Source organism: Octodon degus, unplaced genomic scaffold (assembly GCF_000260255.1).
Source record: "Octodon degus isolate 3935 unplaced genomic scaffold, OctDeg1.0 scaffold00015, whole genome shotgun sequence".
Classification (NCBI taxonomy): Eukaryota; Metazoa; Chordata; class Mammalia; order Rodentia; family Octodontidae; genus Octodon; species Octodon degus.
The window spans coordinates 15,464,627-15,488,520 of record NW_004524591.1 but is presented as its reverse complement, the minus strand read 5'-3'; the positions used below and the strand labels follow the sequence as shown (position 1 = coordinate 15,488,520).

The following is a 23,894-nucleotide window of genomic DNA, read 5'->3' as shown; positions in this document are numbered from 1 at the left end:
CAGAGAATAAACATTGTAGGGAAGATGGTTATGGACAGATTTAGGCATAAAAATACTTTTATATATTTTCTAAAGCATCAATACAATTTTTCTCATAAAAATGACAGGAAACCAATTTGAAATAAAGGAGAGAAACTCACATGGAGAATCGCTACATACTCATGAAGCCAAATGAATCCAAGCAAAAAGAGCTCTGGAGTGGAGGCGATGATCGAGAGGCTGTCTTGGCTTCTGCTGGCCTGGCCCAAGCTAGGGGCAGCACCTCGGTCCAGGCAGCTTCCAGGGTCAGTGCAGAGTGAAGGGAAGAGAGGGTCAAGGCATGCTGGGAGTTCAGTGAAGCTTCACTAAAGATGAGGGTAGAGCAGCATCCACAGAACTGTAATTTTCCCACTCTCGGGGCCCAGCAGATACTTGGAGCCAGTAGGAGAGATTCCAGGGAGGGCACGTGGAAGATAGGTCCCTCACTGTTGGGGATTTTTCAAGACTGCTTTTTAACTAGGCCTGTTTGTCTGTCTCTCTATTCATAAAGATAAGACTTTCCCATTTCTAAATCTGTGAAACATAGATTGGAAAGAAAAAAGTTATATTTTCATGTTCTGTTCTCAAGTTTCAACATCTGAAAAATGTTTTAAGATAAATGTTATCTTTTTTGATTATAGAGAATTTAGAGAAATGGAAAAAGTACAAAATATTGACCATTATTATTGCCACAGATATATTATTGCAAGGTATGTTCTTGGAGATTATATATTCTTCCTTTTTCTTTTTTTCCCTTCTTCCCGACTGACTTTGGAATGTACATGCAGCAGCCTTGGATTTGTCTTGAATTTGTGGCTTAAAAAAAAACAAAACTCCTAAGAGATGATCTAAAAACACAAGAGATTCTGATTAAAAGTATTGGGTGCATCATGCCACCCTTTTCCCAGAGATGCTCAGAGAGGTCTTGGTTTAAACACCCAGGGCTGCTGAACTTGGTTCACAAGGTCTCGAGGTCCCATTTGATCTTGGAACAATCAGTTCCATGTAATCACTCGCACCATCATCCTGTGGAGTCACTTCAAACACACAGTTTTGGAACTGTGATGAAATTGTGAGAACTGTGAAGAGCCCCTACCTGTTCCTGTGATGCTGGCTTGTACTTTATGCTGTAAGGAGCAGCTGGTCAGCCTCCCTGAGCCCCAAAATGATGATGCTAGCTCAGGAGCAGGCCTTTGAAGTACCACTGATGCGATTCCGTTGACATACTGGATAATTTTATTATTCAGCCTCCCCTCATTCTGTTAAAAGCACTTTGGTGTCTTGTTTCCAACTGATGATCATCATCATTATCATTATTGACGTTTATTGAACATTTACTGCTTCTAGGCACTGTGCTGATCCCTTTATGTGAATTATCCTATTTAACCTCACACCGGCATTAGCACAGAAGTAAGACTGTGGCATCTTTCTCACTTAATAGATGAGCAAACTGAGGCTCAGATTGTTTAAGTAGCATGCTTGGGGCAGTCAGCTTCCACATGGCTTAACTGGGACTTAGATGCACATAGTGTCTCTCTTCTTAACCATCATACTCTGTTCACTTCAAGTATCTCAGCTTGAAACTTGCAGACATCCAAGACACCGTGTGTGCATCTTAAGAGTTTATGCATTACCCCCTACAACATATTTATAGCTCTAATCTATTTAATCACCTAGTTGACTTTCTTCTTTTCTCTGTCTCTTTCCCCTTGTGAGCATATAAGTATTTATAAAATTTCTACTAGAGGTCAAATGTCAAGTCCAGTGATGGTTGAAAATTCAATGTTAAGATGTTGGCCCTTTCCTTAGGGAGCTAACAATCTGAGGTACAAGTTCATTGAGTAAATCAAAACACAATCTGTGTTCGTTTGTGAATGCAGAAAAGCAACAGCATCTAAACTAATGGAAACTGGGAGAACCATCCAGAGGAGATGACTACAAGGCCGAGTTTTAAAGCTGAGCACCAGAGCATGAGATTGACATGCCAAGAAGACAGACTGGCATCATGGCAGGAGGTGAATGCTGGAAGGAGTGGGAAGGATGGTGGCCTCCCTAAGTAGGACACCAGAGGATGACAGAGACTGGGCTGGAAGGGGCCCTGTCACAAGGCCAGGAAATGCTGAGTGTATGAGAAGAAGATGACTAGGTTTAAGTTCCATAGAAACCCCTCCAACAGCAGTGGGGAGGAAACCTGGGAAGCAAGATCAAGGAGGGAGAGCTGGACTGGGAAGCAGAAATGGAGTGGAAACAATGGAGCCAGACCTAAGACAGCCACAGCGTGGGTGGTTGAGCAGAGCGGAGACATAGGGAGAAATACTGGTGTCCCACAGACTTTAGACAGAAATTGAGTGAGGAGGACAAGTGACTCTTGAGTGTGTAATGGTGGTGAAAATGCTAGGGGGGCCACAAAGGCTTCAGTGACAGCTTGGAGAACTGTCGGCTTCATGATGAAAGGGCAGAGCAGTGTCGATGTATGAGTAGCCTGTGGGTCTGGTTTGGTGGCTCAGTGGGTGACCATGCAGTTGAAACAATTCAGTCCTTTGTCTCAAGAACCCTGCCCACTATTTGTCTTGTCCTCCTCAAACTGTGAAACACTAATTTTAAAAAGATAAAGCAAAAAGTGTACATTTTCATTTCCTATTCTCAAATCTTAGCTATTCCTAAATTTTACCCCCTCAAACACTCATCTTTTTAAAATTTTGGAAGCAGCATATCTTTATACATTTAGGAAAACTGAGAAACATGTAAAATATTCACCTATACCATGAGAGAGATATATCTGGAAATTGTGTTCTTTTTTTCTCTTCCTTCTTTCCTGACACATTTTCCTCTGTCTCTCATCTGTGTTTATTTTATTTGGCTATATATCCATTCATTCATCTGTTTATTGAGCTTGTATTTACTGAGCATCAACTATGCGTCAGGCATAGTCTTAGACACTGGAAATACAGAGGCAAACAAAATAGTACCTCAAAGAGTATAAATCCTAATGAAAAGGATTCTATACATAAATAAATGTATGTTGGGGACTCAAATTCTATTAGGAGAATACCGGAAGTTATAGTTGAGATCTAAAATGTCCCCCCAAATGTTACGTGCTTGGAGATGGGGCTTTCATAAGGTGATTAGATCATCAAGGCTCTAAATTGATCAGATTAATCATTGATGATCCATAATCTGATGGCATTCCTGGGAGGTGATGGAGATAAGAGACCGAGCCGAGTTTAAGGAAGCGGGGCACAAGGGCACAGCCTTGGGTACCCTCTCTTGTCCCTGGCCCCTTTCTTTCTATGCTTCCCTTTCTGCTTCCTGGCCACCAGGGCTGAGCACTTTTCCTCTACTGAACCCCTCTAACCATGCTGTCTCTGTCTTGTCGTCATCTTAAATGCACTGAAAGCAAGAGCAAAGGAGCTACGGCGCAGGGGTGGAGATGTGCCGCTAGCATGGGCTGCCCTGAAAAGACTGTGCCGCAAACTCAGGGCCTTTGGCAGAGTCAGCAAAGGTTAAAAAAAAGAGCCAGGAAGAATATCTAGCGAAAGAGTGCCCAGCGCAGAGGGCACCTCAACTGCCAAAGCCCCACGATGAGAGAACGTCGAGTACATTTAGGAAGGCTCATGGCTGGAACAGAATGAGCGAGAGGAGAACCGAAGGAGAGAAGGCAGTGCAGGTGGCAGGGAGCTGGCCCTGAACAGGTGGAGCACGATTTCTTGGAAAAAAGAGGGGAGCCTGTCTTGGAGGCTATCTGAAGAGCCACTCACTACAGAGTGAACAGTGGATTGTCCTGGCGGTGGCGGAGGCTGAGACGCAGAGCGAGCTGGGTGCCCTGCAAAGCTCGATGCGAGGGACAGTGAGGCATGGGTCAAAGGTAACACCAAAGGTCATGACCTGAGTTGGAAGGACAGAGGTCCTGTGCATGGATAGGTATTCTATTTGCTTACTTAAATGCTCGCATTTATTTTTTGTACCTGAAATATAGTTTAGTGGACTTCTCTCAGACTCCTACTAATTTCCTCTAAAAGCAGAAAATTGAAGGAAACTAAATAGAAGATGTATTTCTTATCTGTTTTTTTTTTTCCATTTTTTCTAGCTTTTATTCCCACTTGCCTCCTTTTGCTTGGTGGGATATCAAAATGCACATGAATTAAGCCACGCATTCTGAATTTTGCTTGTGAAGGGACTTGGCTAAAGTGCACTTTATTTGAACTTTGTGGCAAGTGGCCAAGAGAAACAAAGTTTAATTAATGCTAATTTTTCTAACCCTTTTCTGTGCCTTTTCAGCAAAATAAAGCTACCTTTGGGAGAACTAGTCAAAAGTTAAAGCGGTCACTCCACTACTAAAGCTAGCCATTGATATAACAAAAATATTTTTCTACATGATTTTCTTTGGTCACAAAAACAGAAAATATTTTATATTGTTCTTTCCCTCCTAGTCCCTTTTTATTTATTTTTTATTTTATTTTATTTTCTTGTTTGGACAAGTCAGTTAATTGTGTTTACCTTTACTTCTTTAGAGGAGCTGGACACAGTCCGTGAGCTTGTTTGCCTTGGGCTGTGTTCTGAGTGTCTGAACCTGGTTGGCCATTGCTGTATTTTGCTAAATTTCAGGGGCGGAAAGAGCTGCCAGGGTGGGCTACCTCTGAGGTCACTCAATTACAGTTCAATTAGTTGGTTTTTTTGGTCTATGAGATTCTTAAACCAGCACACAGGGACAGCTATTAGGAAGTAATCGCCCTCCATTTCTAGAAATGATGGTCTCAGTTAATCAAGCACAGAACCAAAGCTGCCCTGGGGACCTAGTGGTGAGGGCCAGCAGCTACTGCAATTCAGGGCAGCTTTCTTCTTGCCTTTGGTGTATTTGGAGAGTACTTTCCAGGTTCTTTTGATATAGTAGTTGAAATATGGATGAGAAATATAGTGTTCTCTGGAAGCTATAACATTTCTATGAGAAAAAAAACTGTAATAGAAATTTTCAGAAGGTAATCATTTTTTTTAATCATTTGAGAGAATCTACTCTGATCCCATTCCTTTTGCTTTCTTTTCACATCCAGATTCAAAAACAAAGCCAACAAATGAAAAGAAATAAAATCTACTACCACCACGACCACCACCAGCCAGACCACCACCAGCACCACCAGCATCAGCACCAGCATCCTGGGCTAAGAAGGAGGCTCCCTAAGTGGGTAGTGTGAAGGTCTTGCCCAGGGTTTTCCAGCAACCCAGAAGCAGAGTTTTGGCTTAGCTTAGGAGTTTGCTGCAAAGGACCTGGCAGCTGTAGTGAAGACTCAAACATGTTTTCTCTCTAATTGTACTTTGGCAAAGACCTTGGATGGGGTCATGTATTAGAGCAGCGAGCTGTCTCACCTGAGAACCGCAGGGAACACTCTGCATAGTGCCCTTTTCTCCAGCTCACTGTGAAGATCCAGGGGTTAAGCTGTTGGGCATTGGAACTGAACTGCGGAAGCTCAGGGCTCTGCGCAGATGAGAGCAGGCCAGTGACCAAGGCTTGTAGAGTGGGATGTCTTCTATCAACAGCCTTGTTCTCTTATGAAGCTCCCCTTCTGGCTGTAGAAAGCAGTCTTCTTAATTCAGGCTGTGCCAGCCTCTTGAGTAAAGCATCCTCTTTAGAATAGTTACTTTTCTTCCCCTTGAGGGCTTTCTCCACCTCCTGCTTCACAAGGAGGCATCTGGCCAGTTGCAAGGAAAGCTGAGGCATCCTCCTGCTGCTGTAAGGTTCTTTTTGTCCCTTCACTGTGTCTGTCATTTCATAGCAGAGTCAGGTATATCTCTGGAGCCCATAGGCTCAAGGTTTTTCTTGCCCTTTCTGATCCCTAAGGCGTGCCCTTAGCTCCTACTGAGAATCCAGCGAGGGCAGTATTATGGAGCTAACCCTACAGGAGGCTTCCTTGGTGTGGGCTTTTGCCTCTCCCCACAGAGCCTGATAACCAGAGCATCAGCTATGACCTGTGTTCATCTGGGGCACATGGAAATTTCTATGGCATGGACCGTAAATGGGACATCAGGCATGGAGCAAACGTTGGCTCATCTCAGGCACCTCCCTCAGGAGAATCTCACCTTTTATTCAGGGACCAGGCTAAAAACCACAACTGACTGGCCGCAAAGCTTCTTTGACAGGCATGGAACATTTTCAGAATGAGGTGAGGGGAAAAATAAGGATATTCCCTTGTCTCCTGGAGGCACTTCCTGGAATCCAGACTCTTGATGTCTTCTTACTGGTTTCCAGTACTGCATGGTGATGCTATATCCTCATTTAAAAAAGTTTTTGATGTGAAATATTTTCCTTGCATCATAAATTTTCTGATAGGATCATCTTCTGTTTTTAGGAATTTATCCTTCATGCTTGTGGGATCATGAGTTATTTTAAGAATTCAAGGAAAAAAATGAATTCAATGAAGGTTGTGTTTCTTTCCAGAAATCCACTTCCTCATCTACATAATAACAATTTGGTGTACAAATTCAGAGAGCGGCGGGCAGTAAATGCCATCGTAGGTGAGTGTGAAGGAGAGGCCAAAGATGTTCTGTTCAAAGAGAAAGAAAAGAAAAGGGATTGTAATTCAGCATGGACAATCTTTTCGAAAAATCCTGACTTAGAACAATTGCTTTACATGTTTTACATGTTCTCTGACCTCTTAATCTGGTTTTTCAACTTGTACATATGCTAATTAACTTTAAAAGGTATCTGAGTTGCATTTCCCTTGTTGCTAAGACAAGGTACCTGACATCCAAAGTTAAAGGAGGAAAGGCTTATTTAGATCATAGTGTTTTTTGTTTTTTGTTTGTTTGTTTGTTTTTGCATTATCAGGGATTGAACTCAGGACCCTGTGCTTGCCAGGCAAGCACTTATTTTACTGAGCTATCTCCCCAGCTTAGCTTACAGTTTGTCAAGGTTTTGGTCCATAGTCGGCTGGCTTCAAGGCAACAAAGCACATGGCAGAAAGCAGCAGTTTAGCAAAAGCAACAAGAACAAGAGAGGGAGACAAGCCTCTTGCTGCCCCTTTTGTCTTATGGAGGCTGCTGGGATCAGAGAGGTGCCAACCTAATCAGTGGGCTGATGTGGCAAACACCCGGCCTTAAACCCTCAACCCTTAACCACAGCATTGCACCACAAATCAGTCTCAAACTCTAGATTCAGCCAGCTCCACAAAAGCCTGTCCCCCATGACTGCATGAGGATTTGGGAGGACATCTAGATGCAAACCAAAGAACTTGTAAATAAATGAATCTTATTCTGGAGAAATAAAAGGGGTTGAAGGGGTGAGGAAAAGAAGACGGGAATTGAAATGCGTTATGTTCATATACCAATCTCCTGCAGTGAATGTAATCACGATGTACTACAAGCACGTACTAATAAAAAGTAAAAAAGAATTATTCCACTAAAAATAAAACTTTGTTTATAAACATTACTCTACATATTAATGTCTTCAGCACTTGTAAAACTGAACTGTAAAAATATTCCTGAAGAGCTCTGCTTCCCCATCATTGAAGCATTGTTCTGACTTAGGATATGTTTCTTCCTTTGGAAGCTGCATTATCTTTCAGCTGCTGGATTTGTACTATCTTTTTCTTGTGCTTTTGTGATTATTTTCTGAATGCATTTTTGGAGCATTCTAGTTTCAGATCTATCATTGTCTAGGGAGAATGTTTTTATTTAATTTAATTGCAAATATTCCTGTGCTATAGAGGGTTTCATATTTGACAGACTCTGAGGTTAAATCCACCACCTAGAGACTGCCCCCGCTGTGCGGCAGCCTTATTTCATCACTGCATGACAGTTCCAATCAGGACGCCAGGCTTGCGCTGACAGCCAGCATCTGTAGGGTCAAGTTTGACTTTATCACTTCACAAGTCAGAAGTAAGTTTCTTGGAGTTGTTCTTCTGGGCTGTTTATTCTGCCATTCAACTCGATGACTATTTTATGACCTTTTATCCCCCCGCAAGCTCCAGTACTTCTTCCCCAATTTCATGTCAGCTGAGGAGTTTATTTCAAACTCCACTGATGCAATTGAGCAACCTGGAGAGGGCTTGCACAGGCTCCGACCGCTGTGTCCTGCCACCTGCCTGCACCTGTTGTGTGGCTACCACGTGTGCCCACATTAGCAGAAGTGAACTGTCCCACATCCGTCATGCCCTCAATCTTACCCTCCTCTCCTGCACATGGACAGTGCCCCAGCAGCTCCTTTCCCTCTGCTCAAATGCTGGTTTTTCTCTCTGCCTGCCAATTCTCATTGGCAGACAAGCCTACTGTAATCTTTCCCTTCATAAAACAGAACTTCTCTTGATCTCACAGCTCCCTCTACTTAGGGCCAGATTTATTGGGCCCAATTACAGCAAAACACCTTGAAATTACTGTCTCTGAGAATCTCCCTTTTGGCTTTTCTCACTGTTTCTTGAATCCACTCCAATCGGGGATTCATTGTCGTCATGTGGTGGAAACAGCTCTGGCAAGTTTGCCACTGAGTGCCGTGCTGCTTGCCTGGCCTCAGGTAGCCCTGTACTTGTCCCACCAACGCCTGTCCCTGAATTGCCTGTTTGTAAAGCAGGCTAACATAAGAAGGAAAGAAAGTTTATTTACCCACTCCTAAAATTTGATAATGTTGTATGTCTAACTCAAATTTGTAGTATATCATTTTATGGAACAATTGAACTCATATAATGAAAAATATGAGCTTGCTTAGGTCTATGCATACAACATGGGACACTGACAATTACCTAGCCGATCTGGACTGCATAGGCAAAAAGGGAGAATAACAGACGTTTTGGTCCTTTCCCGTACCACTCGGTACTATGTTTTGCTTCAGTTGGACAATCTGGTCTTGAAGATATGAACAATTGTCTCTGTGTTTGGGGTATACCCACTAAAGGTCTAGAATGTCACCTTCTTTGTTTCCAGGGAAACTATTCAGCTGAGAATGGAGTCTGGGGAAGTGAGCAAACCATGCCCTGTGTTAACAGACTGCCACAGAGATGGGCTCTTTTAGAAGAATATGGGGGTGGCTGTGTCTGAGGGCACCCAGAAGAGTGTATGTGCGGACAAGACAGTGCAGAGGGCTCTGGGGGTGGAGAGAGGCATCTCTCGCAGATCTAAATTGGAAGGAACTCCTTTATAAGTGACTCACGATTTATTGCACTGGGGTATGCATGTCGTCTTTGCCAACCAAGAGAGAGAAGAGCCTCTCAATCCATCTTGTAAGAACTCAGACTATTTCTTCTTTGTCTCCTCATGGGGCATTCTCCATTCTATCTCCTTCCAGAATGAAAGGTTCATTTATTTCCCTAGATAAGGTCTGAATAAGGGCAAGATATAATTTAAATGCAGTCAGCCTTGAGATAAATCAGTCATAAAGAGGCAATTATTTTATATTAAATCTGTGTCTTTTCTAAAAAGGAATTTGTATTTATCAGTTAACTCATTTCCACCATTTAATTTTTTGAAGGGGATTATAAACTTTAAAAAATTCACTGTGGCTTTTTTCTTTATAGAATAATTTAGAGGGTGTGAGGTTTCACATTATGTCATAGTCATTTTATTTGTCAACACTTTTAACTGATGTTATGAAATACTGTAGATCTCATTATTTTGTTTTAGGTATTCAAAAACTCATGCAACCTTTTGGCTGAACATTACAGATTATTAATTAGTAGCTGGCAATGTCTAGCTGGCAACTAAGAACAGTAAATATCAAATGTCACATGCAATCAGACTTGCATTTGAATTTCATGCCTCCACTGCCTGGTCTGGGGCTTGACACTTAATCGGGCTGAGTTTCAATTTTCTTACCCAGAAAATGGGACTGCAAAAGCCTCATATTGTAGAGAGAATATGTTCTTGTTCCCTGTCCATCTTGCATTCCCTGCCTTTCTGGGCCTGGATATTTTCTTTTCTCTCAAGAACTATCAGCTTCCTAGACTTAGCCCCAAAGTCTTGGTGTGATGAATCCACCTCCTGGTTTTGGGGCAGCCAATCGGAGAACCTAATTTCTTCAGTGCTGTGATCTGAATGCTCTGAGTGTTTGGCCTTCTCCCCTCCTTCCCCAGTGTATGTTGATGCCTAATCCTCCAGTGTGGTAGTATGCACTCGTGGGGGCTTTGGAGGTCATTAAATCCTGAGGATGGCATGCTTATGAATGGGAGCGATGTCCTTATAAAGGAGGCCTGAGGGAGCACATTTATGGCTTCTGCCATTTGAGGGGCTCAGCTTTATTCTTTAAAGGAAGAAACCAGATTCTGAATCTGTTAGCACCTTTATTTTGAATTTTTCAGCTTCCAGAGCTGTGAGCAATACATTTATATTGCTTACAAATCGCACAGTCTATGGAGTTTGTTACAGCAACCTTGAATACACTGAAATACTTGGCCATAGTGGTAGGTGATGTGTACAAGTATTTGCCTTAACTGGGTAAGTGAGAAGTAATATTTTAATGGGAAATTCAATCAATTATTGGAGAAAGGTGTACTGTATACTTGAATTGCTAGGTTTAGAAACTTTATTTTCCTATTCTTGCTTTTGACTGGAGCTAACATTTGTCGAGATCTTTCTCGAACCAGCTAAAGACCTTTGCTCTGCCTCCCTCCCCTTGCACACGGCTCCAAGTACAGAAGACCCACTGCTTTATCTAGGCAAGGCTGGGTTCTGTGGCAGTTAACTACACTCATGCTGTGAGCTGCTCCATGTACAGCCCCTTCCTGAGGGCTCTGCAGTGACACAAAGCCTGCCAGCCTTTCTCCCTCCCTTCAGCCTCATCTTTCCTCTTCCTTCAGTTCCTCCTATCTCTCCTTAGAAAGAACAAGACCACATGGACTGCGGGAATTCCTTCCCCCTCCAAACAGTGACTCCTGTGTCCTCTTCTGTTCTGTGCATCTCAGAAGGGTGCTGTTTCTTTTTCAAGCTTACCCACAAAGCCAGTTGCTGACCATCCCTTCTTTTGAATAAAATTTTATCAGTATAGCTTTGTGATATATAACAAATACATTCATTGTAGGGAATTATGGCTATCTCTTCTTGACTGTAGCCTTGTTCTCAAATTGATCCTCTCAAATTCTGCTTTCAGATAGTGAAGGTCTCTTCTGTCTTACAAGAGGAATAGTTCTACTTGGTTCCATTGAACACTCCACTGACGGTGCCATGTCTCTCCTCACTGCTGCCTCTTTCCTGGTGAGTTCACAGTGATTCCCAGATCCCCACTGTCTGCAAATGCTGAGTCCGGTTCTGGCCTCTTCCGTTCCCACACTGGCCATCCAGAACGGTGCCATGGCTTTCTAACCACAGGCCCAGAGGGATTTCCTTGGTCACTCTCCTCCATGGAGCACTGCATGGGGCAGGGCAGAACAAAGATGAGACAGGTCTGAGGCTGGGATCAGGAGCATGGTTTTGGCCACGGTTCCATGATCTTTTCTTTTTGTTTTGCACACAACACTCATGACAGATTGCTTCTTTTTAAAAAGTTAATTTTATTGAGAAACAAAAAGCAATGAGGCAGTTTCAAAACAAGTTAGTAGGGCAGTTACAATAATTAATGCATTGCATATTGTTGTCTTCATAGTAGTTATTCATAGTACAAGACGCAGACCTGATATCCTGTCCAAACACTATTAGTACAAATCTTTCTTCTCATTGAATAAAGAGAAAGTTGCCGTATATCTATCCTAACAATTTTGCATATATATATATATATATATATATATATATCACTACAAAATGGTCCTTCATTTATATCCCCCATTTTGTTTAATTTTGTCAAAGATGGGTATTCCATTGCCATTTAGATATTGTAGGTGCATGAATTCAGCAAAATAATCCAATATAGTCCAGTAGTCTGTAATAGTAGTGGGTTATGCACAGGACTGGCAATGTCAGAAGTTGTTGACTTGAGCCTTTTATAGCTCAGCATATTAATATGGCTTTACTTTTTATACCTCGTTTTTATACTTTTCTGCTGGATGGTTAAGACCAAGACAAAGCAAGACCTATATAACAAGAAATGTAACTTTTGTATCTGGCAAGGTCAGTCTAACCCCCTCAGGATTTACTCTGAAACCCTGTACTACAGTTTACCAGTGTCAGCCATGTGGATGAGTCACGGCAATTGCTTAACCAATTTGCTCTCTGTGAAAGCCTGAGAGAATGTTTTCTTTCCATGTGACTCTCCTTAGGCACACTCTCCATTGTTGATCACATTCCTCTGTGGCCCCATAATCTCCTTGATCAGAAAATTTGGGACACCACTGAGTTACAAGATGTTACAGAACAGGTTCTCTTATGTCCTGAGTCCTCACTGACCTTGACTGGCTAGGGCCAAAATGTTGGCTATCCTTGTACCCTTCTTTTTCTCTAATTTTACAGATTGCTTCTGTGCATGATCCCAGGTTTCCCATCTTTCAAGTTGCCTTTTCTTTAATCCCCCGGGACCACTAGAGCTTTCATGTTATAACACACAATCATGACCATTTCTGAAAAGCCTGAACCATTTGCATGGATTCTCAGTTTTCTCTTGATTGTGTCATTAAAACTTTGAGGCTTGATTAAACACCACTCAAGGTTTGGGAGGCTTCTTGTCCCCTTAAACCTTACCACAGATGGCCACTTAAAATGCCACCACAGCTTGCAGAACAAAAAGTGCCTTACTTGGGTTATGTATGGGAAAGAATTGAATCTTCCCGCATGGGATAAAGGTCCTGTGCCCAGAAGATAATGCTAATATCAGTGAGTGCACAGATAGTGGAGAAATTCATTCTCATGTCTTCATGGACTAATCTGCCAGTTCCCTCTCCAGTAAGAGAGAAAAATGATTCGTGGTAAGGACTGTCAAGAGAACACATGCTAGCATTCAGAAACCCATTGTTCCTGTGTAGCTTCTATGTGGGAATGATTTTGTCTATTTAAAATATTTCTCTCAAACATCATAATGATAATACGAGAACATTCTCTTGTCCCTACCACCACCCTTGGATCAGCCTAGACCCTTGAATCAACCACTTCTTTTGGAGGTCAGAGAGAGCAGTGGGTGCTGGAGACTGCACCCAGGGCCGCACACATGCTAGGCAACTGCTCTACCCTGGAGCTATACATCATCAGCCCTTTTTAAATTTCATTTTGAGAGAGGGTTTCTTTAAGTTGTCCAGGCTGGCGTAGAACTTGTGTTGCATCTGCCTCCACCTCCTGAGTGGCTGAGGTTATGGTGATTTCAGTATTATACTGAGTTTGAAGTCAGTGATTCCATCATCATAGACATGATTTGAGCTTCAAAGTGTGGTCTTTAAAATCATGTGAGGGCTGGCAAGATAGCTCAGCAGTGTAAAGCACCTGCTTAGGCAAGCTTAGACAAGCGATAGGAACCATGGTTTGATCCCCCGCACTACATGCTATGCCAGCCCTGCCTGTAGGGCAGGCTGAACAGTCCTGTTAAAAAAAATCATGTGGACTGGGTGTTCAGTATGTAAAGAAACATAGGAAGACTTTAATATTCAATTTTTCCATCCCTGTGGGGGAATCACTTAGACTTTGTACATTTCAACATAGTTACAAATGCATTTGGCTAGCTAAAAAGAGCCTTAATTTTCCTTTGGATTAACTCTAGATTCCAATTTTACTCAGTTAGAGAATACCCCAAAGTCTTAATATTAGGGTTCAGTTTGTTTTAAAACAACATCTTTCTTTTCATCTTTTGACATTATCAGTGACAGAGATGTCTATGAGGTCACTAGGAAGCTCATGTTCAAATTTACAGCCTCATGCCAGTAGCAAAGTACAGAGAGACTGTATTTTACATGTAAATTTGCCCTTAGATTAAATTTTATCTTATCTACCTTTATCCCAGTCTTTCACTCATTTTCTTCTCACTTACTTTCATCCTTACCCTTCATATAATTTATAATCCTGTCAACTTCTGCACCACAGTAAGAACAAAATCGAACTTTACCTATGGCCACAAAACCCCAACAGTTCTCCCAGTTTGACCCCTCTATGTGAGCTCATCCTTCCATCACCTTGTTCCTATGGGCCTCCCCATTCTTCCTGACAATCCCCAAGTGTTTTTCCATCTCAGGGCCTGTGCCCCTTTGCTGCAGGGCTCCTCCCTCCCACAACTCACTTCCACTTTCACTCAGGCCCTGCTCCACTGCAAACTGTCCAGAGAGCCCATTGCTGTCCACTTTGTGTCTAAAGCAGCATTCTCTATCTCTGTTACTTCCCCCTGTGTCCCAATCTTCCTGATTTGCTTCTCTTAGAATTTTTTCCATGATCTAACACTTAAAAACATTCTATGTAGGGAAGCCTAGAGGAGTAGTTTTGAGCACAGAGCCAGGGCCTGGACAGGGCTCCCAAGCCTGCCTTACTGCTTAAACATTGCATGATCTTGGGCAAATTTTACCTCTCTGTCTTTATTTCTTTATCTAAAAAAACATTAAAAAATTTACCTGGCACATAGTAAATGTGATATAAATTATGTATCTGTAAATAGATAAATAAATTAAATAATTAATGCTTGACCTGTCTTAATACATCACTACACTCTTAGCTCCAAGAAAAGTGCCTGAAATATGGTAGGCACTTATGTGCCTGTTGAATAAATTATCTTTTGGTAGAAAGTAGGGGCATTTAAAGTTTCCAAGGAGAAAGTGAAGCCATGTTATTTAAATGCTCCTATATGCTTGGCTCTGGGTTCAGCCCTAGGAACATGAAGACTAAAGACTTACTGTAAGGAAAAGAACATAATCACCTGAAAAGAAAAGTGAACACTCACATTAGAGTGATGAGAGCACTGGTGGAGGTAAGTTTGGGAAGCCCAGAGAGGAGACATTGATAGCTGTGACCCTCAAACTGAATTTGAAGATACAGTGGAGTAGTCTGAGTGAAGTGAAGCATTCTGGGGAAAATGTGTATATGCAAAGGAGTAGAACTGAGACTCATGGTGTCTCAAGAAAGGCAGCTCAGCATTCCAGGTGGTAGGAGCATGTGGGAGGAGATGGCTGACTACATGTGATGCAGGACACATGAGCATGAGTGCATTCTACAGAGTGATGCTGAGATTCTCTGTCTTATCCATCCAGGCTCTGTAAACCTGAGCCCTGCTGGAGCCTGGAGATGCTGCCTTGCCTTAGGAGCTGTCCTGGCTTGTTGGTCTCAAAGCTGCCTGCAAAGAGGTGAGACTACTACCTGAGGAAGCTAGTAAGTTCACCAGACAGAAGCTGGATGATCACCAAGACACTCAGACATGGCCCAACTATCCCAAGGCAAACAAGCATTAAGTCTTCCAGTGCTTGAGGACAGAGCTGAAAAGAGGGCACTGGCAAGAGAGTAATAAGGGTGGCAAGAGTGAAGAGCAATTCTCTTCTTTTAAAAGATCGCTTGAACCTGTTCCTCCTTTCCCCCAGTTACTTCTCTCATCATGGCCAGTGGACTGCATCACTGGTCTCTGTTCTCTACCCTTCTCTGTGCCTGTGCATTTTGCCATGGGACTTTGTGGCATCAAGAGGAAGAAGCTGTTCAGGGTTGGCCACGTGCTTTGGCCAGTGGAATGTGATAGAAATGCTAGCCTGGGATTCTTGTCTAGCCCCTGGATGCATGTTCCCTTTGGCCATCCGACTGCACAGCTAGACAGTCTTGGTTGGCCTGCGGAAGATGACAGACCAACTGGAAGTTTGCCGTGCCCTTTTAGTTGAGGCCAGTTTAGACCAGAAACCTACTGATCAGCCCAGCAGTTGATCTCAAAAGCTGAAACAAACCCCACTGAGATCTGCCAGGCTGCCAGCACCAGCAGAAGCATTAATTAAATGCTTAGGTGTGAAAGAGGTCATAAATGTTTGCTAATCAAAGCACAGCATTTAAGAAGGATTTCTAAGCAGAATAACTAACTAAAATACTTAGTAATTCCTTTTTCCTTCCCCACTTTTTGTCCTTTCTTCCCCAAAAGGATTGAGGAGGTACAATCCTAGTGGATGAATTAGGGAAAAGGCTTGAGTCACCATCTGGGGCCTTTTTCTCCTTGTCCTTTCATCCTAGGATGTCAACTTTCTATTTATGTGAGTATTAACTACTCCAAAGAGATGCTATTTGGACCGTGTGATGTGCTTCCCATTCTGATGAACCATTTTCCCTTATCCACAGTGTGACTCCTCTCTGCTCCCAGGGCTGAAGGTCATTGTTAATTGGCATGGCTGCTCAAATCATCTCTGAACATCGCCTCCTAGAAAAATCCTTGCAAAGTGGAGAACCCAAGGGGAAGAGCAGAACTCTGATAGTGGGCTGAAGATAATTTCACTGGCTCACCACGGGCCTTGTTTGTCGGTGATAAAATAAAAGACGGGAGCTCAGAAACCAAATTGGCTTCAGAGCTGATGTGTGGCCGAGTTGTCTTGATGAGGTGGCTGGGAGCTGTAAAGCAAGCTTTCCCTTTAATGGGTGTTTTGTGCCTGTCTGGCTTCTTGTCCAGAGACTGGGCAAAATCTATTAGTGAGATCCACACTATTTGCTGGTCATACCGCAGCCATATGGGAGACGACTAGCCCATTTCTTTTCTGATCCCCTAATTGGAACTGCTGACTGACTTGTAGGTACCTGAGTGGCTTAAAACGGGGATGATAAGAGCTCTGGTATCAAAGTGTTTTAAAGGGCAGCAGGAGACATCATTCACACTGTCTGCAGATCCGTTTGGATGGATGCGGATGTCTGCCAGGAGCAGCTGGCCTGGAAGGTGTCTGTGCAGAGACTGCTGACTGGCAGTGACCTCTCACTGCTCTTCAGCAGCAGAATTCTGCTGAGTCTAGTGGGCCAGGACTGCATATATTTGAAGCCAGCTAGAGAAGAGTACGGGCTCCTTTTCTGAGTCGTCCTTATCATCTCAGGGAGCATAAGCTTGCAGGAAGTTTTCTGAAAGAGAAAGAAGGGAGTGTAGTGTTCAATGAAAGAAGGGAGCTACCTCCAAATGTGACATGAAAAACAATTCAGACAGGGTTGGTTGGTTCCAATTAACCCCCCACATGGGTCTACCAATGACTGAAGGGGTTATGGACCATCCCTTTGGTTAACAGGTGGGTAACTGAAGTCCATATTCTCAAAACTTGTGATTTTATTGAGTCATTTCCTAGTAAGGCCAAAGCTACCACTATTTACAGCTTACTAGTATGGTAAGTCTCCAAAAGAGAGTTCATTAGTGTGAGAGGAGATAGAGAATCTCTTGTGAAGAAGCTAGATTTTCTTCTGCATTTATTTATTTATTTATTTATTTACTTACTTACCTCTTTACTGCACTTCACAGAGTGAGTCCCTTCTAAACAAGGCAGTCAACTCAATTTGTCAACCTTCTATTGGGCACTTACTCTGTCCTGGGACTGGTAGGTATTGTAGAGCAAGAATAAGTACAGCCTGACTGTCCAGGCTCCTGTCTGGACTCTCTTCATTTCCTCCCTGCATGAAGCTCAGCATCTAACTTTTCCCTGTATTCCCTAGGCTCTAATGTTGTTGGAAGGCTGTGGGTGGATTTTTCTTTCCGCAGAAATGTGATGGGAGATAACAAAATGTTTTTATGCTGTAACAACTCAAAATGGACCAAAGAAGTATACGTTGTAAGATAAAAATGAAAAGAGAAAATATAAGCGGGAATAAATATTCAAAATATGTGCCATAAACCCCCACATGTTTGCTTGGGGAGCGTGCATTTGGCTTAGAGCATCCTTCATATCCACTGTAAGGAAAAATCCTGGACAGGCATTGGATCCATGTTATTCTTAGGACAGAAACAATTGCTTACTTTGAGAAAATACCTGTTCCTGAATGGAAAGAAATTACTTTCATAGGTTTAAAGAGAGTGGCATATAATAGTATAACTTACTGTGTTCTCTTTGAATTTCAAAGATAGATAAGGGGTTTCTTTCAGGTCAGTTGTCTCATTCATTTATTCTTTAACAATGATTTTCCCATAGAGAAAGCCAATCCTGGGATTGCTATGCTTTCAACAATCATTATTTTAAATACCAGACTAAAGAAGACTTCAAATCAACATCAGGAAGGAGATGCACTGTTTAACGTGACCCACATGAGCTAGGTATAAGTTGGACACTTTGCTGTTGGTAACACTATAAGACAACATCCTCATCTCTGTTTAGTTTCTCCTCTTCAAGTATGAAGTGTAGGACTTTAGGTTTGGGGCAAAGAGTCATGAACTCACAGGTCACTGTTCTTCCTCTCTACGAACAACTAAATGCAATGATTTGGGTATAGCTCTGAAGGAAGGAAAAAGTACAGGAGTATCAGAACTGAAAGAATAAGACATTGAGTTACCTGGGTTTTCTTTTTGTCTCCTATACATCCTAGAGGAGATGACAGAGGGGACTGCAAACCAGTAGATACAGCACCCCCCACAAAAGAAACAAAGAATGAACAAAAAGAAGGAAAGAAGGAAGGAAGGGAGAGAGGGAGGGAGGGAGGGAGGGAGGGAGGGAGGAACAAAGGAAGACAGGAAGGTAGGTAGGCAGGCAGCTAGCCAGGCAGACAGGCAGACAGGCAGAAAGGCAAGCTTATGTTTTCTATCCAAAGCACTGGGGATGGGGTCTGTGTGTGTGTGTGGGGGGAGATTAGTAGGGGGGTTAATGGGGGAGATTCAGGTTCCATAGCCCTTATTTACTAAGTGGCCCTTATTAAGCAGGTTGCTGTGGGGCTTGCCTGTCAAAACAGTCTTTTGTTTTTGAACCTATGAGCCTGTAAAAGGTAGGATTTCTTTCTTGTCTGCATTTCTTTTTTTTTAAACTGATTTTCACATTTTATTAAAAAACTATACATCAAGCTCTTTCCAGGCATCCTCGTGAGAGTGACATCGTCTTTAAACACTCCGTGGCAATCCCTGATGCACTGCCGTGATGCCCAGGGAAGACAGGGCAACCTGGAAATCTAACTACTTCCTAAAGATCATCCAACTTTTGGATGATTATCCAAAATGCTTCATTGGGGGAGCAGACAATTTGAGCTCCAAGCAGATGCAGCAGATCTGAATGTCCCTCCGAGAGAAGGCCGTGGTGCTGATGGGCAAGAATACTATGATATGCAAGGCCATCCAAGGACATCTGGAACACATCCCAGCTCTGGTGAAACTGTTGCCTCATATCCAGGGGAATGTGGGCTTTGTGTTCACCAAGGAGGACCTCACTGAGATCAGGGATATGCTGCTGGCCAATAAGGTGCCTGCTGCTGCCCATGCAGGTGCCATTGCACCATGTGAAGTCACCGTGCCTGTCCAGAACACTGCTCTGGGGCTCGAGAAGACCTCTTTCTTCCAGGCTCTGGGCATCACCACTAAAATCTCCAGGGGCACCACTGAAATCTTTAGTGATATACAACTGATTAAGACTGGGGACAAAGTGAGAGCCAGCGAGGCAACCGTCCTGAACATATTGAACATCTCCCCATTCTCCTTTGGGTTGATTATTCAGCAAGTGTTTGACAATGGAAGCATCTACAACCCAGAAGTCCTTGACATTACAGAGGAAACTCTGCATTCTCGCTTTCTGGAGGATGCCCGCAATGTTGCCAGTGTCTGTCTGCAGATTGGTCACCCAGCTGTTGCATCAGTGCCCCATTCTATCATCAGTGGGTACAAGCAAGTCCTGGCTTTCTCTGTGGAGACTGATTACACCTTCCCACTTGCTGAAAAGGTCAAGGCCTTCTTAGCTGATCCATCTGCATTTGTGGCTGCTGCCCCTGTCGCTGCAGCCACCACTGCTGCTCCTGCTGCTGCAGCTGTCCCAGCTAAGGTGAAAACCAAGGAAGAGTCGGAGGAGTCAGATGAGGATATGGGCTTTGATCTCTTTGATTGATCATCAAAAAGCAAACTATTCAGCCTGCCTAATTGGCAAAACAAGGAATAAAGGCATATTCTCTTTCAAAAAAACAAAAACTATACATCAAACAATTCTGAATTCCATACAATTTGACATTCTAATTCAATTTTCTTTTATTTATTTGCACTTATGAATCTATGTCACTATTAATGATGATATCTCTCACTAACCCTGTGAACTCATGGACTCTAAGAAAATCATGATGATATTTACTCTGCCTTAATAATTATGTATATGTCCATGAATGTTTATTTACTTATTTATTTTTGGTAGCAAAAGTGTGATTTTTTTATTTTCCATGTCTTTTGCCATTTTTTGCATTTGAAATATTTCATATTTAAAATACTGATATATACATATATAAAATTCACCCTAAAATTGTATTCTGAACATTTATATTTGCATGTAATTACCAATGTTATTTAAAAAAATTTTTTTTCCATTCTTGTCTGCATTTCTAACAGCATCCTTATCTTTTGAGCTCCAGCTAGAATCTCCACCAAGGTTGGCCAATTCTATGGATACTCTAGTTGGCATTTCCAAACCTACCCAGACTGCTCCCACAAACTAATCCCAAAGGCTTCTGAATCTTTGGTCAGGCATTAAGAACAACAATGCCACCCTTGGTACCAAAGTCTATTTTAGTAACTTTCTTGTCCCTGAGACACAATACCTAACACCTGCACCTTAAGTGAAGAGAGGTTTATTTGGACTCATACTTTCAGTCCATAATTGACTGGCTCTGAGGTAAAAGTACAAGGTGGAAGAATCTGGTAGAGGAAGAAATGGGAGATGGTAAGAGTAAAAAAGGGAAATATATCCTTCAAGGCCATTCCCCCAGAGACTTACATCTAACCAGGCCCCACTTTCTAATAAGTCAAATGTAGTGCTCTTATCATTCTATCACTTTTCAAAATCCCCTTCTGTGAGTACATGAGACTTTGGGGAGACATTCTTGGTCCAAACCATAACAATTCACTAGATAAAAATTAGTAGGGATGGAGAGAAACTGAACAACCAACTAACAGGATATGATACCCCCTCAGATGGCTCCTGGATTGACTGAACAGGAAATTCTTGCTCAACTGGTCATTTCACTCAACATTTTACTTCTTAGATATTGGTGTCCAAGTGGATTTTGGTTCCTACAAAAAATTCTACTTTGAAAAATAAGTACGGAATGCAAGGGAATATGTTTCATTTGCATGAGAAATGTACCATTCTAAAGAATCACAACCAAATAACAAAGCATTCATGCATTCGGGCATTTGTGCATTCAGATCCCATGTTTTGGATGCTTTTCTAGGTTTTGGGGAGAGAGGGAATAAAATAAAGGTTCTGACTTATAGTTTGGTTTAGTACAGAAATCATAAAATATTGGACAGCAAGTCTTTCCCCTAAGAGCCTACAATCTAATGGGAAAATAACTTTATATCCAAAGAAATATACAATAGGAAATGCAGTATCAAATGGGAACCCATGGAGTGTTTCGACAACACACAATAGACCTGAGGAAAAGGTAGTGTTTGGGGAAAAGGAAAATTTCTGAAGAGGCTGAGTTGGAGTTTGGAGAAAGAGAATAAGTAGAGTGTAATGATGGAGAGAATGGGTTGGCATTAGAGATGTAAGATGCAGCGACAAGAAAATAAACAGCTGGGGCCACTGGAGCCTGTGAGCAGGCGACTGATGTGCTTTGTTGAGATCTTTGTAGAGAACCACAAACAGCAACTATTACTGATGCTTATTTTATGCTGGTGGCTTGACATGTTCTTTTATTTATTATGCTAATACTGACATACATAAACAGATATTCTTTTATTACAAAAAAAGAAACTTCAGTCCACAAAATTAAACAGTTTGTCCAAGATTAAAAAGCAATAAGCAGTAAGCCTGAGATTTGAACCTGGTTAGTAAATTTATTCTGTACTAATACCTTTTTTGAATCAGATACATATTTAATAACCTCTCTTTTTCTAATTGATTTTTTAAACTCATTTTATACTTGCAATTTTCAGCCCTGTTATCACTTAAATTGCAGTTAGCTAGGTTGTTTCCAAGCAGAGGCTTCTTTTCTGTTGAGTTCGCTTTAGTAACATACATGACCACATTAGCATATTTTACCAGGAAATTCATCCTCAGAAATAAAAATCCAGTTTTCCCAGAGATTTAGCCAAGGCTCATTCTGTGTCCTCCATATAAAAGTTCTAAAGCGTTGGATGTAGTGGGGGCAAAGTGAGAATAAAGAATCAAAGGTGGTTCTGAATTTTTTAAGTTAATTGGTGAGGAGAGTGCTGCGACCATTGTCAGATATAAATGCTGGTTTAGACTAAAGATAATGAATTTGATGTGGACAGGCTGAATTTGAGAGAGGGTAAGACATCAAACAAACACTGTGCTAGTTAATAGCACCAATAAGGTAGTATGTCACTAAAGCATAAACCTCATAAGGAAAATGACACCATGGCTCATGGTTGGATTCCATCAGTCAAATTTGATGGTGGGTGAAACTAGAAATCTGAGGTTGCAGAATGACACGAAAAGGAGATGTACCAGAAAAAAAGAGAGGTTAATCAATCATACAGTTAATTCCACTAGGATTTTTGGATTTTATTGTGTACTTGCTGAATTTGCTTTCTGTTACTGTGGCAGAATATTTCTGTCTGACATAAAATTTACCATTTTAACCAGTTTTGAGTGTGCAGTTGAGAGGAACAGAATACATTCACAGGGGGGTGTCACCACTACCGCTTTCCTTCTCTAGAACTTTTTATCATCACAAACAGAGACTCAGTATCCCTTAAACAATAACTTCCAATTATGTCCTTTTATTAGCTCCTGGTAATCATTACTCTCAAGTAAGTAGATTCTTTGTCCTTTATCTCTGGCTCATTTCACTTAGTATAAATGTCATCAAGATTCATCTATGCTATAGCATGTATGAGAAATTCCTTCATTTTTAAGGCTGAACAATATTTCATTATGGAATATAGAATTATGTTCACTCACTCATTCCTTGATAGGTATTTGAGTTGTTCCTACCTTTTGTACATTGTGCCGCTATGAATGTGAGTGTGCAAATACCTGTTTAGGTCCCTGCCTTTAAATCTTTTAACTAAAGATACAGGAAGGAAGCTATTGCTAATTGGAAAAAGAAATCTAGATTGCACACATAGAAGTGTGCTCCTCTCATAAGACCAGAATTTTCACTCTGTTTTTGAAAAATAGGCTAATTACCTTGAATTTATCACTACCTCCCTCTGCAGCAGACAATCTATAAGGTTCCTGAAGCTCTAATCCTCACCAAATGGTATGCAAAAAGCTTGGGGAAGCACTATTCACGTCATCTAATACTGGCTGGAATTTCAGAGCAGAAGAGCCAGTAGATGTAGGGTTTTATTCTCTCAGCATCCTGCACAGAAGCAGAGTGCATGAACTATCAGGGGGCATGCTCCAAAAGAGAGACCATGCTCTCGGTTGTTTTTCTTTTTAATAGAATGGATATTAGCATGTCTTTGCTCAGGAAATTCTGGGCTCATGTGCTAGCTAGTCCATGCTGAAGTATTCAAACGGGTGCTAGGAAATAGTTATAGATGTTGACCCTCCTATTTTGTGAACATAAAACTGGCTTTCTAACCTGTCCAGGTAAAGGAAAGGGGGCTTACATCTGCTTTGTTTCCATGCAACCCAGAGAAATCCTTTGGTCATTCATTGAATAAACCCATTTCCACTGTTCTGTACTTGTACTTCAGATACAAAATTAAAGACTTCTTTCCTAAGCAAATGCAAAATACAGTAATAGGACCATCAAAGAGGGTATATCAGAGTGAGAGACATGGAATCAAAGGACCTTGTGATGATCCTAATGTCACAGTACAGAAATGACAGTCACCATGTGTGTGGAGGGACAGGCTGAGGCTACCTCTCAGATAAGAAGCGTTCTCATAATATCTAATATGTGGAAAAATCTTGAGAACTTGTTCCCAGAGGCTCCCCATCACTGTGCCCTGAGAGTGCTTTTTGCCTTGAATCCCT

General features: G+C 41.9%; 1 protein-coding gene and 1 pseudogene across 5 annotated transcripts; both read left to right on the top strand.

Moving 5' to 3' along the window:
• Window positions 1-654: 654 nt before the first annotated feature.
• On the top strand, window positions 655-18,425 carry LOC111815366 (uncharacterized protein DDB_G0281497-like). 5 transcript variants are annotated; one of them, XM_023709970.1, is made up of 6 exons: window positions 655-728; window positions 1,899-2,033; window positions 5,067-5,194; window positions 6,449-6,525; window positions 15,081-15,173; window positions 16,138-18,425. In XM_023709970.1, exons 2-6 carry the CDS (start codon window positions 1,950-1,952, stop codon window positions 16,140-16,142), a joined length of 387 nt encoding a protein of 128 aa, XP_023565738.1. In that variant the 5' UTR covers window positions 655-728; window positions 1,899-1,949; the 3' UTR covers window positions 16,143-18,425. The 5 variants fall into 5 exon arrangements, 3 of the variants coding, with proteins under 3 accessions (XP_023565738.1, XP_023565737.1, XP_023565736.1); XR_002820068.1 differs by lacking the exons at window positions 655-728; window positions 1,899-2,033 and adding an exon at window positions 3,422-3,939 and having other exon boundaries at window positions 5,067-5,743; XR_002820069.1 differs by lacking the exons at window positions 655-728; window positions 1,899-2,033; window positions 16,138-18,425 and adding exons at window positions 3,422-3,939; window positions 15,944-16,005 and having other exon boundaries at window positions 5,067-5,743.
• A 457-nt stretch (window positions 18,426-18,882) lies between these two features.
• LOC101575115 lies at window positions 18,883-19,912 on the top strand (annotated as a pseudogene).
• The last annotated feature ends 3,982 nt before the right edge of the window (window positions 19,913-23,894 follow it).

Coding starts and splice junctions, on each gene's coding strand:
- LOC111815366 (XM_023709968.1), top strand. CDS start 3,854: ATGCGAGGGACAGTGAGGCATGGGTCAAAG. Junction 3,884..5,066: donor CAGTGAGGCATGGGTCAAAG/GTAACACCAAAG, acceptor TTTCACATCCAG/ATTCAAAAACAAAGCCAACA. Junction 5,195..6,448: donor CTAAGAAGGAGGCTCCCTAA/GTGGGTAGTGTG, acceptor GTTTCTTTCCAG/AAATCCACTTCCTCATCTAC.